This window comes from Bombina bombina, chromosome 2 (genome assembly GCF_027579735.1).
Source record: "Bombina bombina isolate aBomBom1 chromosome 2, aBomBom1.pri, whole genome shotgun sequence".
In the NCBI taxonomy this organism is placed as follows: Eukaryota; Metazoa; Chordata; class Amphibia; order Anura; family Bombinatoridae; genus Bombina; species Bombina bombina.
The window spans coordinates 936,134,342-936,159,229 of NC_069500.1; the positions used below are offsets into that span (position 1 = coordinate 936,134,342).

Sequence of the window (24,888 nt, forward strand, 5' to 3'; positions counted from 1 at the left end):
AGGATTTAGAAATTAGCATATGAGCCAAACTAGGTTTAGCTTTCAACTAAGAATAACAAGAGAACAAATCAAATTTGATGATCAAAGTAAATTATTACGTTGTTTGAAATTACAAGTTGCTTACAATTGCATTGTGTATCTGAATTGGGAATTTAAATTTGACTAGACTATTCCTTTAAAGGACAGGAAACCCCAAAATTTTATTTCATGATTCGGATAGAGCATACAATTTCAAACAACTCTCCAATTTTCTTCTATTATCAAATTTGCTTCATTCTCTTGTTAGCCATTTGCTGAAGAAACATCATTGCTCTACTAGCAGCTAAGTTAACACACCTAGTTAGCAAATCACAAGAGACAAATGTGTGCAGGCACCAATCAGCAGCTAGCTCCCACTGGGTTAAGATATGTGTGTATTCTTTTTCAACAAGGGATACCAAGAGAACAAAGTACATTTGAAGATAGAAGTAAATTTTAAAGTTTCTTAAAATGGCATGCTCTATCTGGATCATGCAAGTTTCATTTTGTCTTTCCTATCCCTTTAAGTAATGCACACTTGGGTATTAATCCAGAGCTTTATTCAAACACCAGCATTTTGATCTTCTCTCTTTCTAAAATATCTATATTAAAACACAGTCTGTGCAACAGCCCCACCTAGTGATTTTTCCAATCCGCTCACCAACCTAAAACATAAAAAATTTACATATGGAATTTAGTTGTAAAAAACCCTTAGAACTGTTACCCTTTATTAAGAGAGCATTGTCTATTGCATAAAAAACAAAACAAGGGGTACAACATTTTTTATGTGGGTTTGAGAATATTTTTTATATTTACTGATAAAATCATTTTACCAGGGCAGGAGAACATAAAATAAAATGTAAGCAAAGTTAAGTCAGAAAACCCCGGAAGGGAGATTTTGGACTTGAAAGAATGCACTTTTATAGCACTTCTGACCCCCCCCCCCCTTAGATAGAAGACATCATACTAAGGAAACACCAGAAATAGGAGTTGGTGAATTAAAACTTAACTTTTATTCTTTATATACATTCATAAAAATACTTAATGTGGATGTGTGTGTTTGTTAAAACCACAAAGAAACTCGAGATTGCATTCAATCCAATGCCTTTGGGGTATTGTTTATTGAAACATAGGGTAGAAAATGCCACTGTGTCAGAGATTTAGACTGGCATGCCGAAATGTCTATGAAAATTATTCAGTAGATTACTCACTGGAGCAATATATGGTATATACTGCCCTTATGTTTTAATTTTGATAGGGTAATTGCCTTAAAGAGCTTGTAAGATACTATTATTTACTACTTAGAGTTGGTTTAAACCACTCAAAAAATGGTTCTGTGCTTGATAGTTTATCAGGAGGTAATGACCAGGGGTTGAATAATCTGGCACTAAGTATCTAGAGTGGCTTATTTGTGTTGTTGTTTGTGCACACTTAAGGTTTTACATTCAATGTAACATAAATAAGTTATAGTGCGATCACATTCATTCGTTAGTTAGTGTGCTCATTTTCCATCACTCTATGATAACTCACAGAACTGAGAGGAGTTTAACCCTCTTGACTTGGTTAATAGTGTTCTACTAAAAAAAAATTTTTTTTACTTTATGGTTAGCGTATGTAGATCACTGGTCTATTCACAGCACCATCTCTATATATAGTATGTAAATTTAAGCTCAAGGTACATTGACCCCTTATATATTAATTATGCTTATGTTATTTGTGAGCACTTGTTATAAAACTACTTTCAGGTTATTTAGGCATTCTACATTTTTGAATGTCGCCTGGCATTGCACTTAGTATTTATAGTGTTTTGTAAGTTGGTGTGCCCAACTGATTCAATTTTGCACAATATAGTAATTCTATTGTTCCATAGTTTAGTACTTCAACACATATCTATTAGATTATTTTAAATCTGACACCATATATTCTAACCATTGTAATTTTGGCTACTTGTAAATGATTGTATGAGAATCAAAAACTTGTTTAAGATTATTTCTATTGTTCGCTGGAAGTGCTTTGTGAGTAGGTTTATCTACTTCCTTTAGTGTTACACAGTCTATTTAGACACTATGGTAGTGTACCATTAAACTTGGACATTATTCTAAAAATTTTAGTCATCAAAAAGGTTACTGAATCTGATGTACTGTTATAAATTACCTTATTTTAAGGGCCATGATTCCAAATGTTGAAACACTTGAAAGTGATGCAGCATAGCCGTAAAAAGCTGACTAGAAAATATCACCTGAACATCTGTATGTAAAAAAGAAAGATATTTTACCTAAAAAATTCCTCAGTAGCCACATCCCATTGTAAAGGACTTCTAAGCAGCAAATCAGTATGTCTGTCCCGGGACAGCTAAGGGAATGAGCTTACGTGCACACTCATGTTACTTCCCTATTCAGTTTAAGGAAGTTTACTATGAAATCTCATGAGCGTTAAGTCAAAATCACAGTAAAAGAGTTCATGACCTCAGCACTGTTGATGCTGATTGGCTGCTGTTCATTTCTTTTCTTTTTTTTTTACCTGCAGCTGGGCAGCAGCTGAGTATAACTTTTTACACAGAACTTACTCTGCTGAGCTGAGTAAAATATCTTCCTTTTTTACATAGAGATGCTCAGGTGATATTTTCCTGTCAGCTTTTTACAGTTATACTGGTTCAGTTTCAAGTGATTTAGCATATGAGTATTATGTCCCTTTAATTGTTGGACCTTTGATATTGATTCGCCAACTGTGAATTGTTGTTTAAATTTGTATATTATTCTTAGCTTACTGGGTACTGTAAAAATACATGTACCCACCTCTTAGTTACAATTGTAATAATAAATATTACTTGAAGGCGATTACCAGTTATAAATCAACATATTGTTACATTTAGTCTAATACCTGCGCTTACTGCACTGTTTCTCTGTAGTTATTTCCCATCTCAGACCACCATCTGCTCACCTTTAATCCTAATATAGATACTAAACCTACTTCACCCTCTCACCCCCGCACCAGTAGAAATCTGCACACTGTGGATGCTCCCCAACTCTCCAATCTTATTCAACTTCGCCTCCCCCACACTTCCACAATATCCTGCCTTGACCTTGCTACAACTCACTATAACAATACTCTCTCAGCTGCACTTGACACTCTCGCTCCGCCCCAACCTTGCAAAGCCCCACGTCGTCGGCGCCAACCCTGGCACTCCCAACAAACAAGTCACCTACAAAAATGCTCCCGCACTTCTGAAAGGGCCAGGAGGAAATCCCACTCCGAACCTGATTTCATGCACTATAAGTTCATTCTTCACTCTTACACCTCTGCCCTTCGCTTAGCTAAGCAAACCTACGTCTCTTCTCTTATAGCCTCTCACTCTTCAAACCCTAAAAGACTCTTCTCCATTTTCAACTCTCTCATCCACCCACCTGCACCACCCCCCTCATCTGCATTCAGTGCTCAAGACCTTGCTGACTATTTTTTCAATAAAACACTTGCAATCCGAGGAAACATCCCAACACAAACCTGCAATCTCCCAACTCCGCTCCCAGTCACCCACTCTCTGCACCCTCCTCCCAACCACTGAAAGTGAAGTGGCTTCCCTTTTGTCTTCCTCACACCTCACTACCTTCCCACTTGCCCCTATTACTTCACATCTTATTCCTTCTCTGTCTCCCACCCTCACTCCAGCTCTTACTCACATATTTAACCTATCCCTTTCTACCGGCCCTGCCTCCTTCAAACATGCGAAGGTCACCCCCATCCTCAAAAAACCCTCCCTTGACCCTAACTCCCCTGCAAACTACTGCCCCATATCATTGCTCCCGCTAGCTTCAAAATTCCTTGAAAAACTAGTTTTCAATCGCCTAACCCGCTTCCTGTCCTCCAACTCATTGCTCGACCCCCTGCAATCTGGCTCCCGTCCCCAACACTCAACTGAGACTGCCCTCACCAAGGTTACTAACGATCTCCTTTCTGCTAAAAACAAAGGCTACTACTCTATACTCATCTTACTTGACCTCTATGCTGCCTTTGACACTGTTGACCATCCCCTTCTCCTACAGACTCTCAGCTCTATTGGGGTATGTGACACTGCCCTCTCCTGGATTCACTCTTATCTCTCTAACAGATCCTTCTCCGTCTCCTTTGCTGGTGACACCTCCTCTCTATTGCCCCTGTCTGTTGGAGTACCTCAAGGCTCCATCCTGGGTCCTCTACTCTTCTCTATTTACACTTCTTCACTGGGTAAACTTATTAACAGCTATGGCCTCAGCTATCACCTCTATGCTGATGATACCCAGATCTACCTTTCCACCCCTGCACTCTCCCCTTCTGTCAACTCTCACATAAGCGACTGCTTATCTGGCATTTCCTCCTGGATGGCCTCTCACCACCTAAAACTAAATATGTCCAAGACTGAACTACTTCTTATTCCCCCCTCTAACTCTACTCCAGTTTCTAATTTTTCGATCACTGTTGGCGGCACCACTATCTCCCCATCACCCCAAGTCCGTTGCCTCGGAGTCACGCTTGACTCAAATCTGTCCTTCATTCCCCACATCCAACTGCTCTCTTCATCCTGACGCAACCACTTACGCAATATCTCCAAAATTCGTCCATTTCTGAGTGCTGAAACTACTAAACGGCTAATCCACTCCCTGGTAATTTCCTGACTTGACTACTATAACAACTTACTAACTGGCCTCCCTCTCTCCCGCCTCTCTCCCCTCCAATCCATCCTAAATGCATATGCCAGGCTAATCCACCTCTCTCAACGCTCTGTTTCTGCTGCGCCTCTCTGTGAGTCCCTTCACTGGCTCCCCATTCACAACAGAGTTAAATTCAAAATTCTCACCCTGACCTACAAAGCCCTCACCAATGCTGCCCCACCCTACCTGTCCTCACTCATCAACAAATATACTCCTGTCCATCCCCTAAGATCCAACAACGACCTGCTTCTTGCGTCCTCTACCATCACTTCCTCTCATGCTAGATTACAGGACTTCTCTCGTACGGCAACAACCCTCTGGAATGCACTTCCTCGAGCTGTCAGACTTGCCCCTAACCTTGCCTCCTTTAAACGTTCCCTAAAGACCTTTCTGTTCAGGGAAGCTTATCACCCGACTTATTAACAAACTAACTTCACTTAACTAACAGTTGCCCTCTATCTCCTCACTAATATCATTCTCACCTCTGCAGTCCCCACCTCCTGTTTCCCATCCTCCTACCCATCTAGATTGTACGTTCCCACGGGAATAGGGCCCTCAATTCCCCCTGTATTTGTCCGTAAAATGTTGTCTTATCGTATCGTTTCTCCATTGTACTGTTATCCTTGTACCCATGGGCAGCGCTGCGGAATCTGTCGGCGCTTTACAAATAAAGAATAATAATAGTAAGAAAGATTTATGCTGTCTCCTGGAGCTAGTTTGGGAGAACAGTCACTTCAAGCTTCTTGTAACGAATAACTTCTAACCATATTATCAGGAGTATTGTATTAAACAACAGACTAAAAAGTCTCGCTTCGTTAGTTTACAAGTATTCGATTATCTTAATATTCAGCCGAAGGTACGTTTACTATAATTCAGGGAAAAGGACGCTTCACAGGTGTTTCACTAAGGGCTTTGTAGTGCTGTTGTTACTCCTCTTGTGCATATAAAATAAAATGTTTTTTCGTTTTAGAGCTTGTAATTTATTTTTTGTTACCTTTTATGACACTTAAGGGACAGTAAATACTTTGAGATTTTAATATAAAATGTTTAAGTATGTGTTGTAAAACAACATTGTAGTATATTTATTTTGTTCCTCTTCCTGTCGTTCATATAACTCTTGTGTTTAGTGTCCCTTTTTACGAAATTGCGCTTGTGCGTATAGGTACGGTATATTTGAATGTAAATAAAATCAGGTTGCTTTATTTTTGTAGATTACAACAGCCTTTCTTTTAAGGAGAAAGCTAATTCCAGTATAAGTTTCTTTTCTGAAGTTCATCGATTCATGTTTTATACCTAAAACGTATACTAAGAAATAACAGTGGGAATTATTATATTTATTTCCATTCTTAAAGTGAATGTAAAGTCATTCTGGTTGCTAAACACAGCATTAAAATGTATTTGAAAATAGGTATACTTTAATTGATGATTTTTGTAATAAATTTGTATTTACCGAGTATTTTGTATTTAGATAGCTGTGATCGTACTTTTAATCCTCCGCCCGCCATCTTTGATGATTGATTGACATAGTAGGCTCGATCTTGTCAACCAATCAGTGAATCCACCACGAGGGGACCAAAACTTTTTCTCTACGTCATGCGTCCGTAATGTGCTTGCATTAGAGCGCTGTTCTAATACTGATCTCAGACACGCGTTCACATTTTGCGCATGCGCTCTTCAACGATTTTGGGTCTTAGTAATTTATTCCCCAATTTTGGATCGCAAGGTATGTAGCGATCATACAGGGGCTGGCTCGATCGCTGCTGTACTGTCTTCAACGATAGTATTCAATGAATGTTTTCATTCATTGAATACTATGTTACTATACAATTACATTGGCGTGTAACGCATGCGCAGATGTGCCGATAGCCGGGAGCGCGCATTTCCTCTACGTAAACAGCGGGTGGGACCGCTGTATATGTAACATGGAACAAAATCAGGAAGTTGTGGATGGGAGGAGCTGGTCCATAAAACGGACCAAATTGGTAATAAAAGTATAATATTTATTTTACATTTAAAAAAAAAAAAAAAGTGGCGGTTTGAATTGTACACCAAAAAGCTAATAAGATAAACGTTCAAAGTAGAGAAAATTTACATTCACTTTAAGTCACCTTTTATAAATATTGGACAAAAATATTTTCTATTTTTGCAGGTCACTGACCTTGATGATGAAGTGGGGTCTCCTGCTGAAGAGTTCAAGGCACTATCTTCAGACTCTGGCATGAACAGGAGCCAATCAGAATACTGCAATGTGGGCTCCAAGACTTACTTAACCAGCCATCCTGCCAAGAAATTTGTGTTTGATTTCATGCGTGTCCTGGTAATAGAAAATCTCTGCTTGACTCCGGCCAGCAAGCAAACTCCACTCATAGACCATCTTTTGGAGGTAGGACTTCATGCAGAGATTTTGTTTCATTCAAGTGATGGATTCAGACAGGATCCCAGGGCTCAATAACTTGGTTTGTAATGGTATCTTTAGAAGGATAATCAGATAGACAAAGACAGGCAAATATAAAGATGAAATGGACATAAAACCCCAAAATGTTCCTTTTTTACTCAAATTCCAATTTACTTTACTACTGTATCAAATTTGCTTTGTTCCTATGGTATTCTTTGTTGAAGAGATACCTAGGTTGGTGTCTGGATTACTACATGGCAGGACATTTTACTGCTATCTAGTGCTCTTGCAAATGGATTACATTATGGCAAAACTGCTGCCTTATACTGCTCGAGATGCACACACTGAATTTATCTCCCTGCTGTTCAACAAACGATACCAAGAGGAACGAAAAAAAAATGTTAATACAAGTAAATTAGAAAGCTGTTTAAAATTGCCTGCTCTATCTGAATCACGAAAGATGATGTTTGGGTTTTATGTCCCTTCAATATTACACTATTGCTTGCATATAACTGTTTAACTCCTTCAAGTGAGATTAAATAAATCTCTGCTCATAACTAGTTGAACACATCTAGTGAGCCAATGCAAAGAGACATTTGTAGCCACCTGTCATCAGCTAGCTCCTGGTAGTGCATTTCTGCTCCTTAGCCTACCTAGGTATGATTTTCAACAAAGGCTACAAAGAAAACAGTCATTTTCATAATTGAAAACTTTTAAAAAAAAATTCATGCTCTGTCAGAACCAGGAAGGTTTAATTTCAAATTGTGAGCCTTTAAGTTAAGTTCTTTTACATGTAATGCAGATGAGACCTCAAACCATTCCATAGGACCATACAACAAACTATTTAAAGCGACAAAAAAGGTCAATAGTAAAGTGCTCAAATGCGTTAAAATATTTTATTATTATTATACTATTACTGACCTATACATATGTGTTAAGCCACTGCATACACTCGGTCTACCTCGGAGCTGAACACAACCCCTAAGCTAATCAGGAGTGGCATATGTATATAGCGACCAATCACTAGTTAGATTTTAGTTCAGTATTGATAGCACATTGCTGATGTAGACCTGACTTTAGCTATGTGTTTTACTTGTTAGCCAGCTGTGGAGCAATAACAAACTGATTTAGCACTATAGAACATTTTATTATTGTTCGTTATGTCCCTTTTAAAAGAGATATTTTCTAATCTCAATAAACATTGTCTTCTCCATTCCTGGCCAAAGAGGGAAAATGTTTTTGATCTAATTTTGGCTCATTATATCCGTAATACTAACTTAGTAGACTGTTATGTATTCCAAATTCTCTTGATCCTTGCATACAAATGCACCCAGCAGATTATACCAGCTTTAATTGTATATATAATTGCTTTGCTGCCAACTGAAAATTAATTTCTTTTAATCCTTTAGCAGCATTTTGCACTCAACAGCAGAATGTAATTTGGCTATTGAACAACTTATTAGTTGTAGGCTTTAATAACAACTGTAGTGTATTAGTTTCCCTTTTATGGAGCCGTATACTACATTATGGTAATCATAGTTGATTGGCTGTTGATTTGTTCGTTAGGTAGTTTATAAGTTAATGAAAAACTTAAATTTAAAGTGAAGGTCCATTTTGATGAATGAGTGCCCGGTTTTTAATAAACCTATTAAAAACAAGGGCATTTTAATTCATCAAAATTGACATTTCACTGTTTTCTTCAAAAACGTACCTTTTAATCCTGGCAGCCGCTCCAGCACTTCCTCCGCCCATCGCAAGCCGTCTTCGCGGGCTCCAAAATGACGAATTCGGCTTTCTCCAATCACAGCGTTGCATCAGGCCAAGATTCCCCCAGGGGGAAGCTGAGATTGGAGGAAGCCTGATTTGTCAATTCTGACGTCTGCAGAGGCTTCCGACGGCCGGGGAATCGCTGGAGCAGCATTCAGGATTAAAAAGTACGTTTTTGAAGAAAACAGTGAAATGTCAATTTTGATGAATTAAAGTGCTCTTGTTTTTAATAGGTTTATTAAAAATCGGGCACTAATTCATCAAAATGGACCTTCACTTTAAATATATATATATATATATATATATATATATATATATATATATATATATATATATATATATATATATATATACACACATTTTAAAAATATATATTTTAAATTTGGAAAAGTATAATTTTGCTTTCAAAAACAAACTAAAAAGCTTATTTACTTTAAATGAACACATTGATAGCATTCTTACTGCCCCATATTTAATCCCTGAGTTTCCTGATGAATATAAATATCTTTCCTCAAATGATACTTTTACAACTTCTCTTCAAGCCCATAGCAATAGCTGTATATATTGAAATACATTAAATATTGGTGAGAAGAGTGTGGAAAATTATTATTGTTAATTTATAAAGCACCACTGTTTTCTGCAGTGCTGAACTTGACAATGTGAATTGATTCTAGAGGAGGTGGGCTCTGGGTTGAAGAGCTTACAGTCTAGAGCAATGACGACGAACCTTGGCACTCCGGATGTTATAGAACTACATTTCCCATGATGCTTGACTGGACTTCAGAGTGCCTAAACATCTTGTGAAATGTAGTTCTAAAACATCTGGAGTGCCAAGGTTCATTATCACGGGTCTAGAGGATAATGAATGCATGTGTTTTGGTGTGTGAAATGGTGGATTTGCCTTATTGTGTTAATAGTATGACATTGTCGTGGCAACTGGGCAGAGCTGCTTGTTACTCACCACTGTTCTAATTTCTGCTGTTTTAATAATTATGTGTCTGTCATTTATGCCATAGAGATCATTTTGTTATGTTAGACACTTCTACAAACAGGTTACATGCACTCTATTACAGTTTTATTCGCCCATAAAAAGTAAATCCAGTTCATGATATTTTTTAGGCCTCTCCTGAGAGATCCACACGAGCACAACAGAAGGAGTTTCAAACTTACATACTTGACAGTGTAATGGACCATCTGCTTGCTGCTGATGTTCTCCTAGGTAATGCTTTTTAGAACCAGCGTTTGGAGTGGCTGCCATGTCTTCATTTCTTTGTCTTTTTTTCCCTTTAACTACTGTAGTTTACCATTTGCTTAACATCCATTATATGTAGGTGTAAAGATTTGCATTAGAGAATTTTTACCGCATATTTTTTCATATTTGAAAAAAATAAAATCAAAGCACAATAATGAGCATAGATAGCTGTTTTAAAGGGACAGTCTACATGAATTTTTTTTATTGTAAAAAAATAATTCCTTTATAACCCTTTCTCCAGTTTTGCATAACCAACGCTATTTTATTAATAAACGTTTTACCTCTGTGATTACCTTGTATCTAAGCTTCTTCAGACTTCCCCCTTATCTCACTCTTTTTTACAAACTTGCATTTTAGCCAATCAGTGCTGGTTCCTGCATAGCTCTACGGGAGTGAGCACAATCTAATCTATACGGCACACATGAACTAGTACTGTCTGGCTGTGAAAAGCAAATAAAATGCACTGATAAAAGGTGGCCTGCAAGGGCTTAGAAACAGGTAGAGATTTAGAGGTTATAAAGTATATTAATATAACAATGTTGGTTGTGCAAAGATGGGGAATGTAAAGACTCTATCTGTTTTAACAATAAAAAAATCAAGTAGACTGGCCCTTTAAAGAATGTACTCTAGTTAAAGGGTAATAAATGTAATAATTAAAGTGACATTGAACCCAAATTATTTTATTTTTTTTGTGATTTAGGTAGACCATGCAATTTTAAGCAACTTTCTAATTTACTCCTATTATCAAATTTTCTTAATTCTCTTGGTATCTTCATTTGAAAAGCAATAATATAAGTTTAGATGCCGGCCCATTTTTGTTTTTGCTCTTGCTGATTGGTGGATAAATTCATCCACCAAACAAGTGCTGTCTAGGGTCTGAACCAAAAATTGTCTGACTCCTTAGCTTAGATGCCTTCTTTTTCAAATAAAAATAGCAAGAGAACGAAGAAAAATTGATAATAGGAGTAAATTAGAAAGTTGCTTAAAATTGCATGCTTTATCTGAATCACGAAAGAAAAAAATGTGGGTTCAGTGTCCCTTTAAACTTTTTTAATTCCGATACAGCATACAATTGAAAACAAGAACTTTCACATTTTCCATCCTTTGAAAGCATACAGATGTAGGCTGAGGATTGTGCATGTTTCTTGGCAGCAGTTTTTGCAACAATGTTTGTAATCATGTTATAGTGCTCAAGAAACATGCACCCTTTTGAGCCTGCCTCAAAGAATTCCAAGAAAAAGTGGTGAATTGTGATTTTTTTTTATTTTCACTTCCATGTCCCTTTAAGTATGCAAAATCTTGTTAAATGCTGAATATATTTTTAGTAAGAAATAACTTTGTCGCCTGTTCATTGGTACAAGCAATGTTTGATGCATATTGGGGAACATAGCTGTTTACTAAGACCCAAATTAGAGGATTCATTTTTGTACATTATAATGTATCATTAAAGGGAAGTCAGAATTAAACTTGCATGATTTAGACAGGGGCCTCAATTTAACAACAACTGGACGGACACGGGTGGACATCTCTGCCACCATCCACCCAGCCGTTCCTTGTGTAGTGCATTCGCCAGCATGCACGTGGATGTCTATCACTACAGTCAGAGAAGTGCAGGGGGATTGAAAAATTCCACTTTAGAATTGGAGTAGTAGGTTATGAAGCAGTGGTCTGAAGATGATGGCGCTCCCAAGCTGCCTTCGCCCAGAGTATGCAACTTTCAAATTGTACTTCTTTTATCAAATTTGCTTCATTCTCTTGGTATCTTTGTTGAAAAGTAAACCTAGAAGCATTAGTGCACAACTTGGATCTAGCTAGTTATTGGTGGCTGCAATATGACTCTTGCCATTGGCTCAATAGATGTGTTCAGCTAGCTCTCAGTAGTGCATTGCTGCAACTGAGCCTACTCTTCAACAAAGGATACCATTAGAACAACCCATATTTTATAATAGAAGTAAACTGGAAAATTATTTAAAATTGCATCCTCTGTCTGAACTATGAAAGTTTTATTCTGACTTTACTGTTCCTTTAAATTCCAAAGCATCTATTTTTTTTTAAAAAAAATGTACTTTACAATGTATAGTCTTTAAAATTAAATTTTTTAAAAAAATTATAAGTAATTATAAGCACATACTTTGTGAATATTATGTTATGTCCTATATACAGGTATTTTAATTATTATTTTTAAAGGGTTTATTTGAATATTTTTGACCATAACTATGTTCACAATTTGCTTTTTTATGTTCCCATCTTTATTCCTTTTTACTGCAGGTGAAGACGCTTCTTTAGCAATTACTACCGGGGGAAACTACCAGGTGTTGGTGAACAATGTATTTTATTTCATGCAGCGAGTCGTGGACAAACTTTGGCAGGGAATGTTTAACAAGGATTCCAAGCTCGTAGTTGACTGCATAATCCAACTCATATCACAGGTAGGAAACAAAGCAGTCAGAAAAGCCTGTTTAGAAAAGACAGCTGGGAATTGCTGCTTGGCCCAAAGCATTCTTCCTTCACACATGCCTCAGCGATAACAATCTGTCTGAATAAACTTCCCCCTAAAAATATTGCGCCAAAGCAGAACCAGTATGTATTCTCCAGAAAAAAAGTCACAAAAAATTATCTAAATATACAAAATTCTGTTACTGGCAACACGGACTAAAAGCAAATTTATTGAAGTCATATGTTTAAAGATTTATAAAGCCCTGTGACAGCATATTTTTGTTTTAACCTAAATCACATAAATACAACTTGTACTGTTATATCTTTTCTTTCTTTCATGTAATTAGCAAGAGTCCATGAGCTAGTGACGTATGGGATATACATTCCTACCAGGAGGGGCAAAGTTTCCCAAACCTCAAAATGCCTATAAATACACCCCTCACCACACCCACAATTCAGTTTTTACAAACTTTGCCTCCGATGGAGGTGGTGAAGTAAGTTTGTGCTAGATTCTACGTTGATATGCGCTCCGCAGCAAGTTGGAGCCCGGTTTTCCTCTCAGCGTGCAGTGAATGTCAGAGGGATGTGAGGAGAGTATTGCCTATTTGAATGCAGTGATCTCCTTCTACGGGGTCTATTTCATAGGTTCTCTGTTATCGGTCGTAGAGATTCATCTCTTACCTCCCTTTTCAGATCGACGATATACTCTTATATATACCATTACCTCTGCTGATTCTCGTTTCAGTACTGGTTTGGCTTTCTACAAACATGTAGATGAGTGTCCTGGGGTAAGTAAATCTTATTTTCTGTGACACTCTAAGCTATGGTTGGGCACTTTGTTTATAAAGTTCTAAATATATGTATTCAAACATTTATTTGCCTTGACTCAGAATGTTCAACTTTCCTTATTTTCAGACAGTCAGTTTCATATTTGGGATAATGCATTTGATTTAATCATTTAATTTCATTTCCCTGTGGGCTGTTAGGCTCGCGGGGGCTGAAAATGCTTCATTTTATTGCGTCATTCTTGGCGCGGACTCTTTTGGCGCAAAAATTCTATTTCCGTTTCCGGCGTCATACGTGTCGCCGGAAGTTGCGTCATTTTTTTGACGTTATTTTGCGCCAAAAATGTCGGCGTTCCGGATGTGGCGTCATTTTTGGCGCCAAAAGCATTTAGGCGCCAAATAATGTGGGCGTCTTATTTGGCGCGAAAAAATATGGGCGTCGCTTTTGTCTCCACATTATTTTAGTCTCATTTTTTATTGCTTCTGGTTGCTAGAAGCTTGTTCTTTGGCATTTTTTCCCATTCCTGAAACTGTCATTTAAGGAATTTGATCAATTTTGCTTTATATGTTGTTTTTTCTCTTACATATTGCAAGATGTCTCACGTTGCATCTGAGTCAGAAGATACTACAGGAAAATCGCTGTCTAGTGCTGAATCTACCAAAGCTAAGTGTATCTGCTGTAAACTTTTGGTAGCTATTCCTCCAGCTGTTGTTTGTATTGATTGTCATGACAAACTTGTTAAAGCAGATAATATTTCCTTTAGTAAAGTACCATTGCCTGTTGCAGTTCCTTCAACATCTAAGGTGCAGAATGTTCCTGATAATATAAGAGATTTTGTTTCTGAATCCATAAAGAAGGCTATGTCTCTTATTTCTCCTTCTAGTAAACGTAAAAAATCTTTTAAAACTTCTCTCCCTACAGATGAATTTTTAAATGAACATCATCATTCTGATTCTGATGACTCCTCTGGTTCAGAGGATTCTGTTTCAGAGGTTGATGCTGATAAATCTTCATATTTATTTAAAATGGAATTTATTCGTTCTTTACTTAAAGAAGTACTAATTGCTTTAGAAATAGAGGATTCTGGTCCTCTTGATACTAATTCTAAACGTTTGGATAAGGTATTTAAAGCTCCTGTGGTTATTCCAGAAGTTTTTCCTGTTCCTAATGCTATTTCTGCAGTAATTTCCAAGGAATGGGATAAATTGGGTAATTCATTTACTCCTTCTAAACGTTTTAAGCATTTATATCCTGTGCCGTCTGACAGATTAGAATTTTGGCACAAGATCCCTAAAGTTGATGGGGCTATTTCTACCCTTGCTAAACGTACTACTATTCCTACGTCAGATGGTACTTCGTTTAAGGATCCTCTAGATAGGAAAATTGAATCCTTTCTAAGAAAAGCTTATCTGTGTTCAGGTAATCTTCTTAGACCTGCTATATCTTTGGCTGATGTTGCTGCAGCTTCAACTTTTTGGTTGGAAACTTTAGCGCAACAAGTAACACATCGTGATTCTCATGATATTATTATTCTTCTTCAGCATGCTAATAATTTTATCTGTGATGCTATTTTTGATATTATCAGAGTTGATGTCAGGTTTATGTCTCTAGCTATTTTAGCTAGAAGAGCTTTATGGCTTAAAACTTGGAATGCTGATATGGCTTCTAAATCAACTTTACTTTCCATTTCTTTCTAGGGTAACAAATTATTTGGTTCTCAGTTGGATTCCATTATTTCAACTGTTACTGGTGGGAAAGGAACTTTTTTACCACAGGATAAAAAATCTAAAGGTAAAAACAGGGCTAATAATCGTTTTCGTTCCTTTCTTTTCAACAAAGAACAAAAGCCTGATCCTTCATCCTCAGGAGCAGTTTCAGTTTGGAAACCATCTCCAGTCTGGAATAAATCCAAGCCAGCTAGAAAGGCAAAGTCTGCTTCTAAGTCCACATGAAGGTGCGGCCCTCATTCCAGCTCAGCTGGTAGGGGGCAGGTTACGTTTTTTCAAGGAAATTTGGATCAATTCTGTTCACAATCTTTAAATTCAGAGCATTGTTTCAGAAGGGTACAGAATTGGTTTCAAGATGAGACCTCCTGCAAAGAGATTTTTTCTTTCCCGTGTCCCAGTAAATCCAGTAAAAGCTCAAGCATTTCTGAAATGTGTTTCAGATCTAGAGTTGACTGGAGTAATTATGCCAGTTCCAGTTCCGGAACAGGGGATGGGGTTTTATTCAAATCTCTTCATTGTACCAAAGAAGGAGAATTCCTTCAGACCAGTTCTGGATCTAAAAATATTGAATCGTTATGTAAGGATACCAACGTTCAAGATGGTAACTGTAAGGTCTATCTTTCCTTTTGTTCATCAAGGGAATTATATGTCCACAATAGATTTACAGGATGCATATCTGCATATTCCGATTCATCCAGATCATTATCAGTTCCTGAGATTCTCTTTTCTGGACAAGCATTACCAGTTTGTGGCTCTGCCGTTTGGCCTAGCTACAGCTCCAAGAATTTTTACAAAGGTTCTCGGTGCCCTTCTGTCTGTAATCAGAGAACAGGGTATTGTGGTATTTCCTTATTTGGACGATATCTTGGTACTTGCTCAATCTTTACATTTAGCAGAATCTCATACGAATCGACTTGTGTTGTTTCTTCAAGATCATGGTTGGAGGATCAATTTACCAAAAAGTTCTTTGATTCCTCAGACAAGGGTAACCTTTCTGGGTTTCCAGATGGATTCAGTGTCCATGACTCTGTCTTTAACAGACAAGAGACGTCTAAAATTGATTGCAGCTTGTCGAAACCTTCAGTCACAATCATTCCCTTCGGTAGCCTTATGCATGGAAATTCTAGGTCTTATGACTGCTGCATCGGACGCGATTCCCTTTGCTCGTTTTCACATGCGACCTCTTCAGCTCTGTATGCTGAAGCAATGGTGCAAGGATTACACGAAGATATCTCAAACAATATCTTTAAAACCGATTGTTCGACACTCTCTAACATGGTGGACAGATCACCATCGTTTAATTCAGGGGGCTTCTTTTGTGCTTCCGACCTGGACTGTAATTTCAACAGATGCAAGTCTCACAGGTTGGGGAGCTGTGTGGGGATCTCTGACGGCACAAGGAGTTTGGGAATCTCAGGAGGTGAGATTACCGATCAATATTTTGGAACTCCGTGCAATTTTCAGAGCTCTTCAGTTTTGGCCTCTTCTGAAGAGAGAATCGTTCATTTGTTTTCAGACGGACAATGTCACAACTGTGGCATACATCAATCATCAAGGAGGGACTCACAGTCCTCTGGCTATGAAAGAAGTATCTCGAATTTTGGTTTGGGCGGAATCCAGCTCCTGTCTAATCTCTGCGGTTCATATCCCAGGTATAGACAATTGGGAAGCGGATTATCTCAGTCGCCAAACGTTACATCCGGGCGAATGGTCTCTTCACCCAGAGGTATTTCTTCAGATTGTTCAAATGTGGGAACTTCCAGAAATAGATCTGATGGCGTCCCATCTAAACAAGAAACTTCCCAGGTATCTGTCCAGATCCCGGGATCCTCAGGCGGAGGCAGTGGATGCATTATCACTTCCTTGGAAGTATCATCCTGCCTATATCTTTCCACCTCTAGTTCTTCTTCCAAGAGTAATCTCCAAGATTCTGAAGGAATGCTCGTTTGTTCTGCTGGTAGCTCCGGCATGGCCTCACAGGTTTTGGTATGCGGATCTTGTCCGGATGGCCTCTTGCCAAACGTGGACTCTTCCGTTAAGACCAGACCTTCTGTCACAAGGTCCTTTTTTCCATCAGGATCTGAAATCCTTAAATTTAAAGGTATGGAGATTGAACGCTTGATTCTTGGTCAAAGAGGTTTCTCTGACTCTGTGATTAATACTATGTTACAGGCTCGTAAATCTGTATCTCGAGAGATATATTATAGAGTCTGGAAGACTTATATTTCTTGGTGTCTTTCTCATCATTTTTCTTGGCATTCTTTTAGAATACCGAGAATTTTACAGTTTCTTCAGGATGGTTTAGATAAGGGTTTGTCCGCAAGTTCTTTGAAAGGACAAATCTCTGCTCTTTCTGTTCTTTTTCACAGAAAGATTGCTATTCTTCCTGATATTCATTGTTTTGTACAAGCTTTGGTTCGTATAAAACCTGTCATTAAGTCAATTTCTCCTCCTTGGAGTTTGAATTTGGTTCTGGGAGCTCTTCAAGCTCCTCCGTTTGAACCTATGCATTCATTGGACATTAAATTACTTTCTTGGAAAGTTTTGTTCCTTTTGGCCATCTCTTCTGCCAGAAGAGTTTCTGAATTATCTGCTCTTTCTTGTGAGTCTCCTTTTCTGATTTTTCATCAGGATAAGGCGGTGTTGCGAACTTCTTTTGAATTTTTACCTAAAGTTGTGAATTCCAACAACATTAGTAGAGAAATTGTGGTTCCTTCATTATGTCCTAATCCTAAGAATTCTAAGGAGAAATCGTTGCATTCTTTGGATGTTGTTAGAGCTTTGAAATATTATGTTGAAGCTACGAAATCTTTCCGTAAGACTTCTAGTCTATTTGTTATCTTTTCCGGTTCTAGAAAAGGCCAGAAAGCTTCTGCCATTTCTTTGGCATCTTGGTTGAAATCTTTAATTCATCTTGCCTATGTTGAGTCGGGTAAAACTCCGCCTCAGAGAATTACAGCTCATTCTACTAGGTCAGTTTCTACTTCCTGGGCGTTTAGGAATGAAGCTTCGGTTGACCAGATTTGCAAAGCAGCAACTTGGTCCTCTTTGCATACTTTTACTAAATTCTACCATTTTGATGTATTTTCTTCTTCTGAAGCAGTTTTTGGTAGAAAAGTACTTCAGGCAGCGGTTTCAGTTTGAATCTTCTGCTTATGTTTTTCGTTAAACTTTATTTTGGGTGTGGATTATTTTCAGCAGGAATTGGCTGTCTTTATTTTATCCCTCCCTCTCTAGTGACTCTTGTGTGGAAAGATCCACATCTTGGGTAGTCATCCCATACGTCACTAGCTCATGGACTCTTGCTAATTACATGAAAGAAAACATAATTTATGTAAGAACTTACCTGATAAATTCATTTCTTTCATATTAGCAAGAGTCCATGAGGCCCGCCCTTTTTTTGTGGTGGTTATGATTTTGTATAAAGCACAATTTATTCCAATTCCTTATTTTATATGCTTTCGCACTTTTTTATCACCCCACTTCTTGGCTATTCGTTAAACTGAATTGTGGGTGTGGTGAGGGGTGTATTTATAGGCATTTTGAGGTTTGGGAAACTTTGCCCCTCCTGGTAGGAATGTATATCCCATACGTCACTAGCTCATGGACTCTGGCTAATATGAAAGAAATGAATTTATCAGGTAAGTTCTTACATAAATTATGTTTTTTATCATGTGAGCTGTATTTATGCTCCTTTTCAAAATATAATACTGCAATAATATCACCACAGCAATCAACGTATATATGTGTATATATAATGTGTGTGTATATGTATATATGTGTGTATTTTTTTTAACAACAAGTAGAAGCACTCCACCAGGAACGAACAATAGCTCAATAGCTAATTCTCTGGCAAATTTGCCACCTGGGAACAGCTTCACAAGAGGAATCAGTCACTTATGGGGATAAGAACACTATATACGTCTTTAAAGGGGGACCAACTTTTATCCTGGTGGATTCAGCCAGCATCAACAGCCACCACTCTGGTCCTAAGTCACCTTCCTGCTCTGGTCCTCCTCACCTTTTAAGCTAACTCATGTGCCAAGCAGTGTTTCTTCAAATAGGTGACGTGCTGGCAATGAGCCAATCACATAGTTAAATCATTGTGACATACGTGAATGTGTCAGATGTATTAAGGTGCTCACTAAATGTAAAAAAAGTCCTTTAAGTAGCATAACACGCACAAATCTTTTATTCAAAACTTAAGACCATGAGGCATTGAATTGGGACATAATTTTCTTTTTATAAAAATCATAATACACATGTAATGAAACATGGTATTTTTCTTAAAGCTAACAGTGACAAGTGACATTGCTTGTATCACCAGTTGGAATTATCAAACCAGTTGTTGCAGCTAAATATTCATTATATGTATATTGATTAAATAGAAGGCAAAAATTGACATATGCCTAATGTTTACAAATTACAGCAGTCAAAAATATTAAGCCGGCTCCAGCAAACCAAATCCAATTTCTTTGTTAGCCAGTGACCTAATTACTTCACTACTTGTTCAATAATTTCCTGAAGGATATATTTAAAAAAAAAAACACAATACTGTTAGCAAGCAATATTAACCCCTTCCCTACCAGGAATTTCAGAGAAGAACTTGCCCAAAATACTGTAGATGTTTTATCATTTTTGCTATCACTCCATTTAAACAGTAATAGAACCTTTTTTTATTCTTTAACTATCAAGACTATATATGTTTTTAAGTAGACAACCCAATGTATTTTTTACTTTATTTCATGCCACCCTTTTACCGCCAAATGTGATAAAATAAAATAAAAATAAGTAAAAATTTACTTTTTCACAAACTTTGGGTTGCTTACTGAAATTGTTTACATACTGCTTGTGCAATCATGACACAAATAATTGTAAAAGCTTATCTGGGATCCCTTTTGTTTGGAAATAGCAGCCATGTATGGCTTTGTCATTGTTTTCTTGTAATTAGAAGGACGCTAATTGCAGCTGTGCACCACACTTCTGAAATTCCTGGTAGTGTAAGGGTTAATTTGTTAGCCCGTAAGGCAAATAGTATAGTAATGTGGTTATTACCCTCATACCTGACACCACCTACCTCTCTGATCCCTCCCAAACAGAATGCAGTTTAGTTTTTTTTTCCTTTTTATAGTTTTTTTTTTTTTCTGCAGTGTAGTGATCCCTCCCACCTCCCTCCCAAACAGCTCTCTTAACACTCCCTCTTCTCACTAATGGCAGCCATCTTTGGTACTGGCAGCTGCAACGTAGGGTCCCTCCTACTCCATACCCCCCAACTGTCCCAATTTTCGCGGGACAGTCCCGATTTTTAGGGGTCTGCATCTGTCCCGCATTTCCCTATTCATTTAAAAAAAAAATTCTATTGGGCACATATTCAGAAGCAGCTGGCCTTTCTCTCCCAGGGTTATATACCTGTTAGATTCCTTGTGGAAAAGTAATGGTGTGTCGGTTAATCAGGAGTAGGAAGGCTGTATACCCTCTGACCTCAGGTAATGGTTACCGCTAACCCCTGGTAGTGATGACGTCTAACCCCTGGTGATAATACTAGCATGCTTTCAGTTTTATACGATGAGCAGTGCTAACACCAGGGTAACAGACAGTGGCAGCCTCAGACTGTCAGCTAATGTGCTTGCCAACCCCAGGACCCCATACAGATACTCAGGGTGTGTGTGTCTGTATCTGCATGTATAAGTGTAAGCTATGTAGTGTGTGTTTGTATCTGCATGTATAAGTGTATGCTATGTAGTGTGTGTATCTTTATGTGTAAGTGTATGCTATGTAGTGTGTGTGCATATCTGCATGTATAAGTGTATGCTATGTAGTGTGTGCGTGTGTGTATCTGCATGTATAAGTGTATGCTATGTAGTGTATGTGTCTACATGTATAAATGTAAGCTATGAAGTGTGTGTATCTGCATGTATAAGTGTATACTATGTAGTGTGTGTGTATCTGCATGTGTAAGTGTATACTATGTAGGGTGTGTGTGTGTATCTGCATGTATAAGTGTAAGCTATGTAGTGTGTGTTTGTATCTGCATGTATAAGTGTATGCTATGTAGGGTGTGTGTATCTTTATGTGTAAGTGTATGCTATGTAGTGTGTGTTCGTATCTGCATGTATAAGTGTATGCTATGTAGTGTGTGCGTGTGTGTATCTGTATAAGTGTATGCTATGAAGGGTGTTTGTATCTGCCTGTATAAGTGTATGATATGTAGTGTGTGTCTGCATGTGTAAGTGTATGCAATGTAGTGTGTGTGTGTCTGCATGTATAAGTGTATGCAATGTAGTGGGTGTGTGTGTATCTGCATGTATAAGTGTATGCTATGTAGTGTGTGTGTGTATCTGACATGTATAAGTGTATGCTATGTAGTGTGTGTATCTGCATGTATAAGTGTATGCTATGTAGTGTGTGTGTGTATCTGACATGTATAAGTGTATGCTATGTAGTGTGTGTGTGTATGTACATGTATAAGTATATGCTATGTAGTGTGTTACTGTGCATTTTTGCTAACTTTAAAGGCCAGAATCTAGAATATTAATGAGGAATGCAGAGAGCAGTTTTAAAGAATCTATTATTAAACGTCCAATTAAGATAAAAATATTTAGCACTGTCTCTGCAAAGGTTAATTAAATACAGAGCTCACATAGCAATACCAGTGGTTTGAGCTTGTGTTTGATTTGTTGCCTAAGAGTATTACAAGATATGACTTTATTTAGAATTTTATTTATATTACTTTGGTCTTATGATTTTTAAGCCCCGCCCCTGCTCCTGCCCACCACATTTCAATTTTTTGTTGCCAGGGGGGTGTCCCTCTTTTCAATTTTGAAATGTTGGGAGGTATGCTACTCCCAAGTGTGTTCAGCTAGCTCCCAGTAGTGTATTGCTGCTCATTGGACATAGAGAATGAAACAAATTTGATAACAGAAGTATATTGGAATTTAAAAATGCATGCTTTGTCTGAATAATGAAATAAACCTTTTGGGTTTCATGTCCCTTTAAGGTAATATCTTGGCTCTCCCTAGTAGTGCTCACCAGAAATGTAACTTCAAAATAGACACAATTCATCCTCTTAAAACCTGTATTAACCTGCTTAGCAGACCCTACATCCTTAGTACTGCCCATGTAAAGAGTGAACTGGACTCAGACTCTCTACTTTTAATTTCCTGGAAGAATGCTTCCTGTATAAGAGGAGTATTGTCCTTGCTTTTAACCTTCTCTGTCTTGTGAATTGGCACTGTGTTTGCTGTGTTATGGGTTTCATGTTGTTTTTAGCACTCTAAGTTTGTGTCAGAATTTAATGTGCACCTTTTCTACATTTGGATTTTTCAGGTTTCTATTAGTTTTAGTCCTTGGACCCTCCTTTTCCTTGTGCTCTAGTGCTGTTACTAATTTCTGTAACTAATTTCTGTATATATACATATTTAGGTTGTTTGTTATCCTTTGGAAAAACGCTCAAGTTTTCAAAGCTTCTGCTGCAGTGACTGAGTCTGCTATAACATCAAATCGTAGTTCAGAGTCTTTGGCAAAAACTTGTACTTTTTACTCTAACTTGGCTTTGAATAAAAACAGGTTTTGTGTTGTCTGTTTTATATACATACATACATTCATATATATATAAACAGAACTTAAAAAGACACTCAATCAAAATTAAACTTTTATTATTCAGATAGAGCATGCCATTTTAAACAACTTTCCAATTTACTTCTATTAACAAAATGTGCACAGTCTTTTTATATTTAAACTTTTTGAGTCACCAGCTCCTACTGAGCATGTGCAAGAATAAGTGTGTATGCATTTGTGAATGGCTGATGGCTGTCACATGGTACGTGTATGCATTTGTGAATGGCTGATGGCTGTCACATGGTACAGGGGGAGTGGAAAAAGACATAACTTTTAAAATTGTCAGAAAAAAAATCTACTACTCATTTGAAGTTCAGACTAAGTGCTATTGCATTGTCTTGTTATCTTGCATTTGTTGATTATGCAAATCTACTGTGTTGACTGGTCCTTTAAATCATACAAACAGCTATATCTACAGGGAGTGCAGAATTATTAGGCAAGTTGTATTTTTGAGGATTAATTTTATTATTGAACAACAACCATGTTCTCAATGAACCCAAAAAACTCATTAATATCAAAGCTGAATAGTTTTGGAAGTAGTTTTTAGTTTGTTTTTAGTTATAGCTATTTTAGGGGGATATCTGTGTGTGCAGGTGACTATTACTGTGCATAATTATTAGGCAACTTAACAAAAAACAAATATATACCCATTTCAATTATTTATTTTTACCAGTGAAACCAATATAACATCTCAACATTCACAAATATACATTTCTGACATTCAAAAACAAAACAAAAACAAATCAGTGACCAATATAGCCACCTTTCTTTGCAAGGACACTCAAAAGCCTGCCATCCATGGATTCTGTCAGTGTTTTGATCTGTTCACCATCAACATTGCGTGCAGCAGCAACCACAGCCTCCCAGACACTGTTCAGAGAGGTGTACTGTTTTCCCTCCTTGTAAATCTCACATTTGATGATGGACCACAGGTTCTCAATGGGGTTCAGATCAGGTGAACAAGGAGGCCATGTCATTAGATTTTCTTCTTTTATACCCTTTCTTGCCAGCCACGCTGTGGAGTACTTGGACGCGTGTGATGGAGCATTGTCCTGCATGAAAATCATGTTTTTCTTGAAGGATGCAGACTTCTTCCTGTACCACTGCTTGAAGAAGGTGTCTTCCAGAAACTGGCAGTAGGACTGGGAGTTGAGCTTGACTCCATCCTCAACCCGAAAAAGCCCCACAAGCTTATCTTTGATGATACCAGCCCAAACCAGTACTCCACCTTGCTGGCGTCTGAGTCGGACTGGAGCTCTCTGCCCTTTACCAATCCAGCCACGGGCCCATCCATCTGGCCCATCAAGACTCACTCTCATTTCATCAGTCCATAAAACCTTAGAAAAATCAGTCTTGAGATATTTCTTGGCCCAGTCTTGACGTTTCAGCTTGTGTGTCTTGTTCAGTGGTGGTCGTCTTTCAGCCTTTCTTACCTTGGCCATGTCTCTGAGTATTGCACACCTTGTGCTTTTGGGCACTCCACTGATGTTGCAGCTCTGAAATATGGCCAAACTGGTGGCAAGCGGCATCTTGGCAGTAGCACGCTTGACTTTTCTCAGTTCATGGGCAGTTATTTTGCGCCTTGGTTTTTCCACACGCTCCTTGCGACCCTGTTGACTATTTTGAATTAAACGCTTGATTGTTCGATGATCACGCTTCAGAAGCTTTGCAATTTTAAGAGTGCTGCATCCCTCTGCAAGATATCTCACTATTTTTGACTTTTCTGAGCCTGTCAAGTCCTTCTTTTGACCCATTTTGCCAAAGGAAAGGAAGTTGCCTAATAATTATGCACACCTGATATAGGGTGTTGATGTCATTAGACCACACCCCTTCTCATTACAGAGATGCACATCACCTAATATGCTTAATTGGTAGTAGGCTTTCGAGACTATACAGCTTGGAGTAAGACAACATGCATAAAGAGGATGATGTGGTCAAAATACTAATTTGCCTAATAATTCTGCACACAGTGTATATCTTGCCCCTAAGAAATACCAGTCTTGTATCCACTTTTATTCCTAGCTTCTTTATACTGTACACATGCAATCTCTTAGCAACAGGGGTATGAGCCAAGATATAGCTATTGTTGTATTTTTGTATTTAATTGCAATACAATATTTTTAATAGAAAAGGCTTTGAATCTGTTAACTCACAAGTGATAATTTAACTATGTGTAAATTTAAGAATTTTCATATCCAGCAGTTC

The 24,888-nt window shown here is 37.8% G+C and overlaps 1 protein-coding gene across 5 annotated transcripts in view; it reads left to right on the top strand.

The window, feature by feature from the left end:
• The window catches only part of WDFY3 (WD repeat and FYVE domain containing 3), an 840,855-nt gene that overhangs the window by 654,030 nt on the left and 161,937 nt on the right, over positions 1–24,888 (top strand). For all 5 annotated transcript variants that reach the window (XM_053703393.1, XM_053703396.1, XM_053703395.1 and 2 more), the window contains 3 exons: positions 6,853–7,086; positions 9,985–10,084; positions 12,386–12,546. In XM_053703393.1, coding sequence (XP_053559368.1) covers positions 6,853–7,086; positions 9,985–10,084; positions 12,386–12,546 — 495 coding nt within the window. The remainder of the gene's footprint in view (positions 1–6,852; positions 7,087–9,984; positions 10,085–12,385; positions 12,547–24,888) is intronic.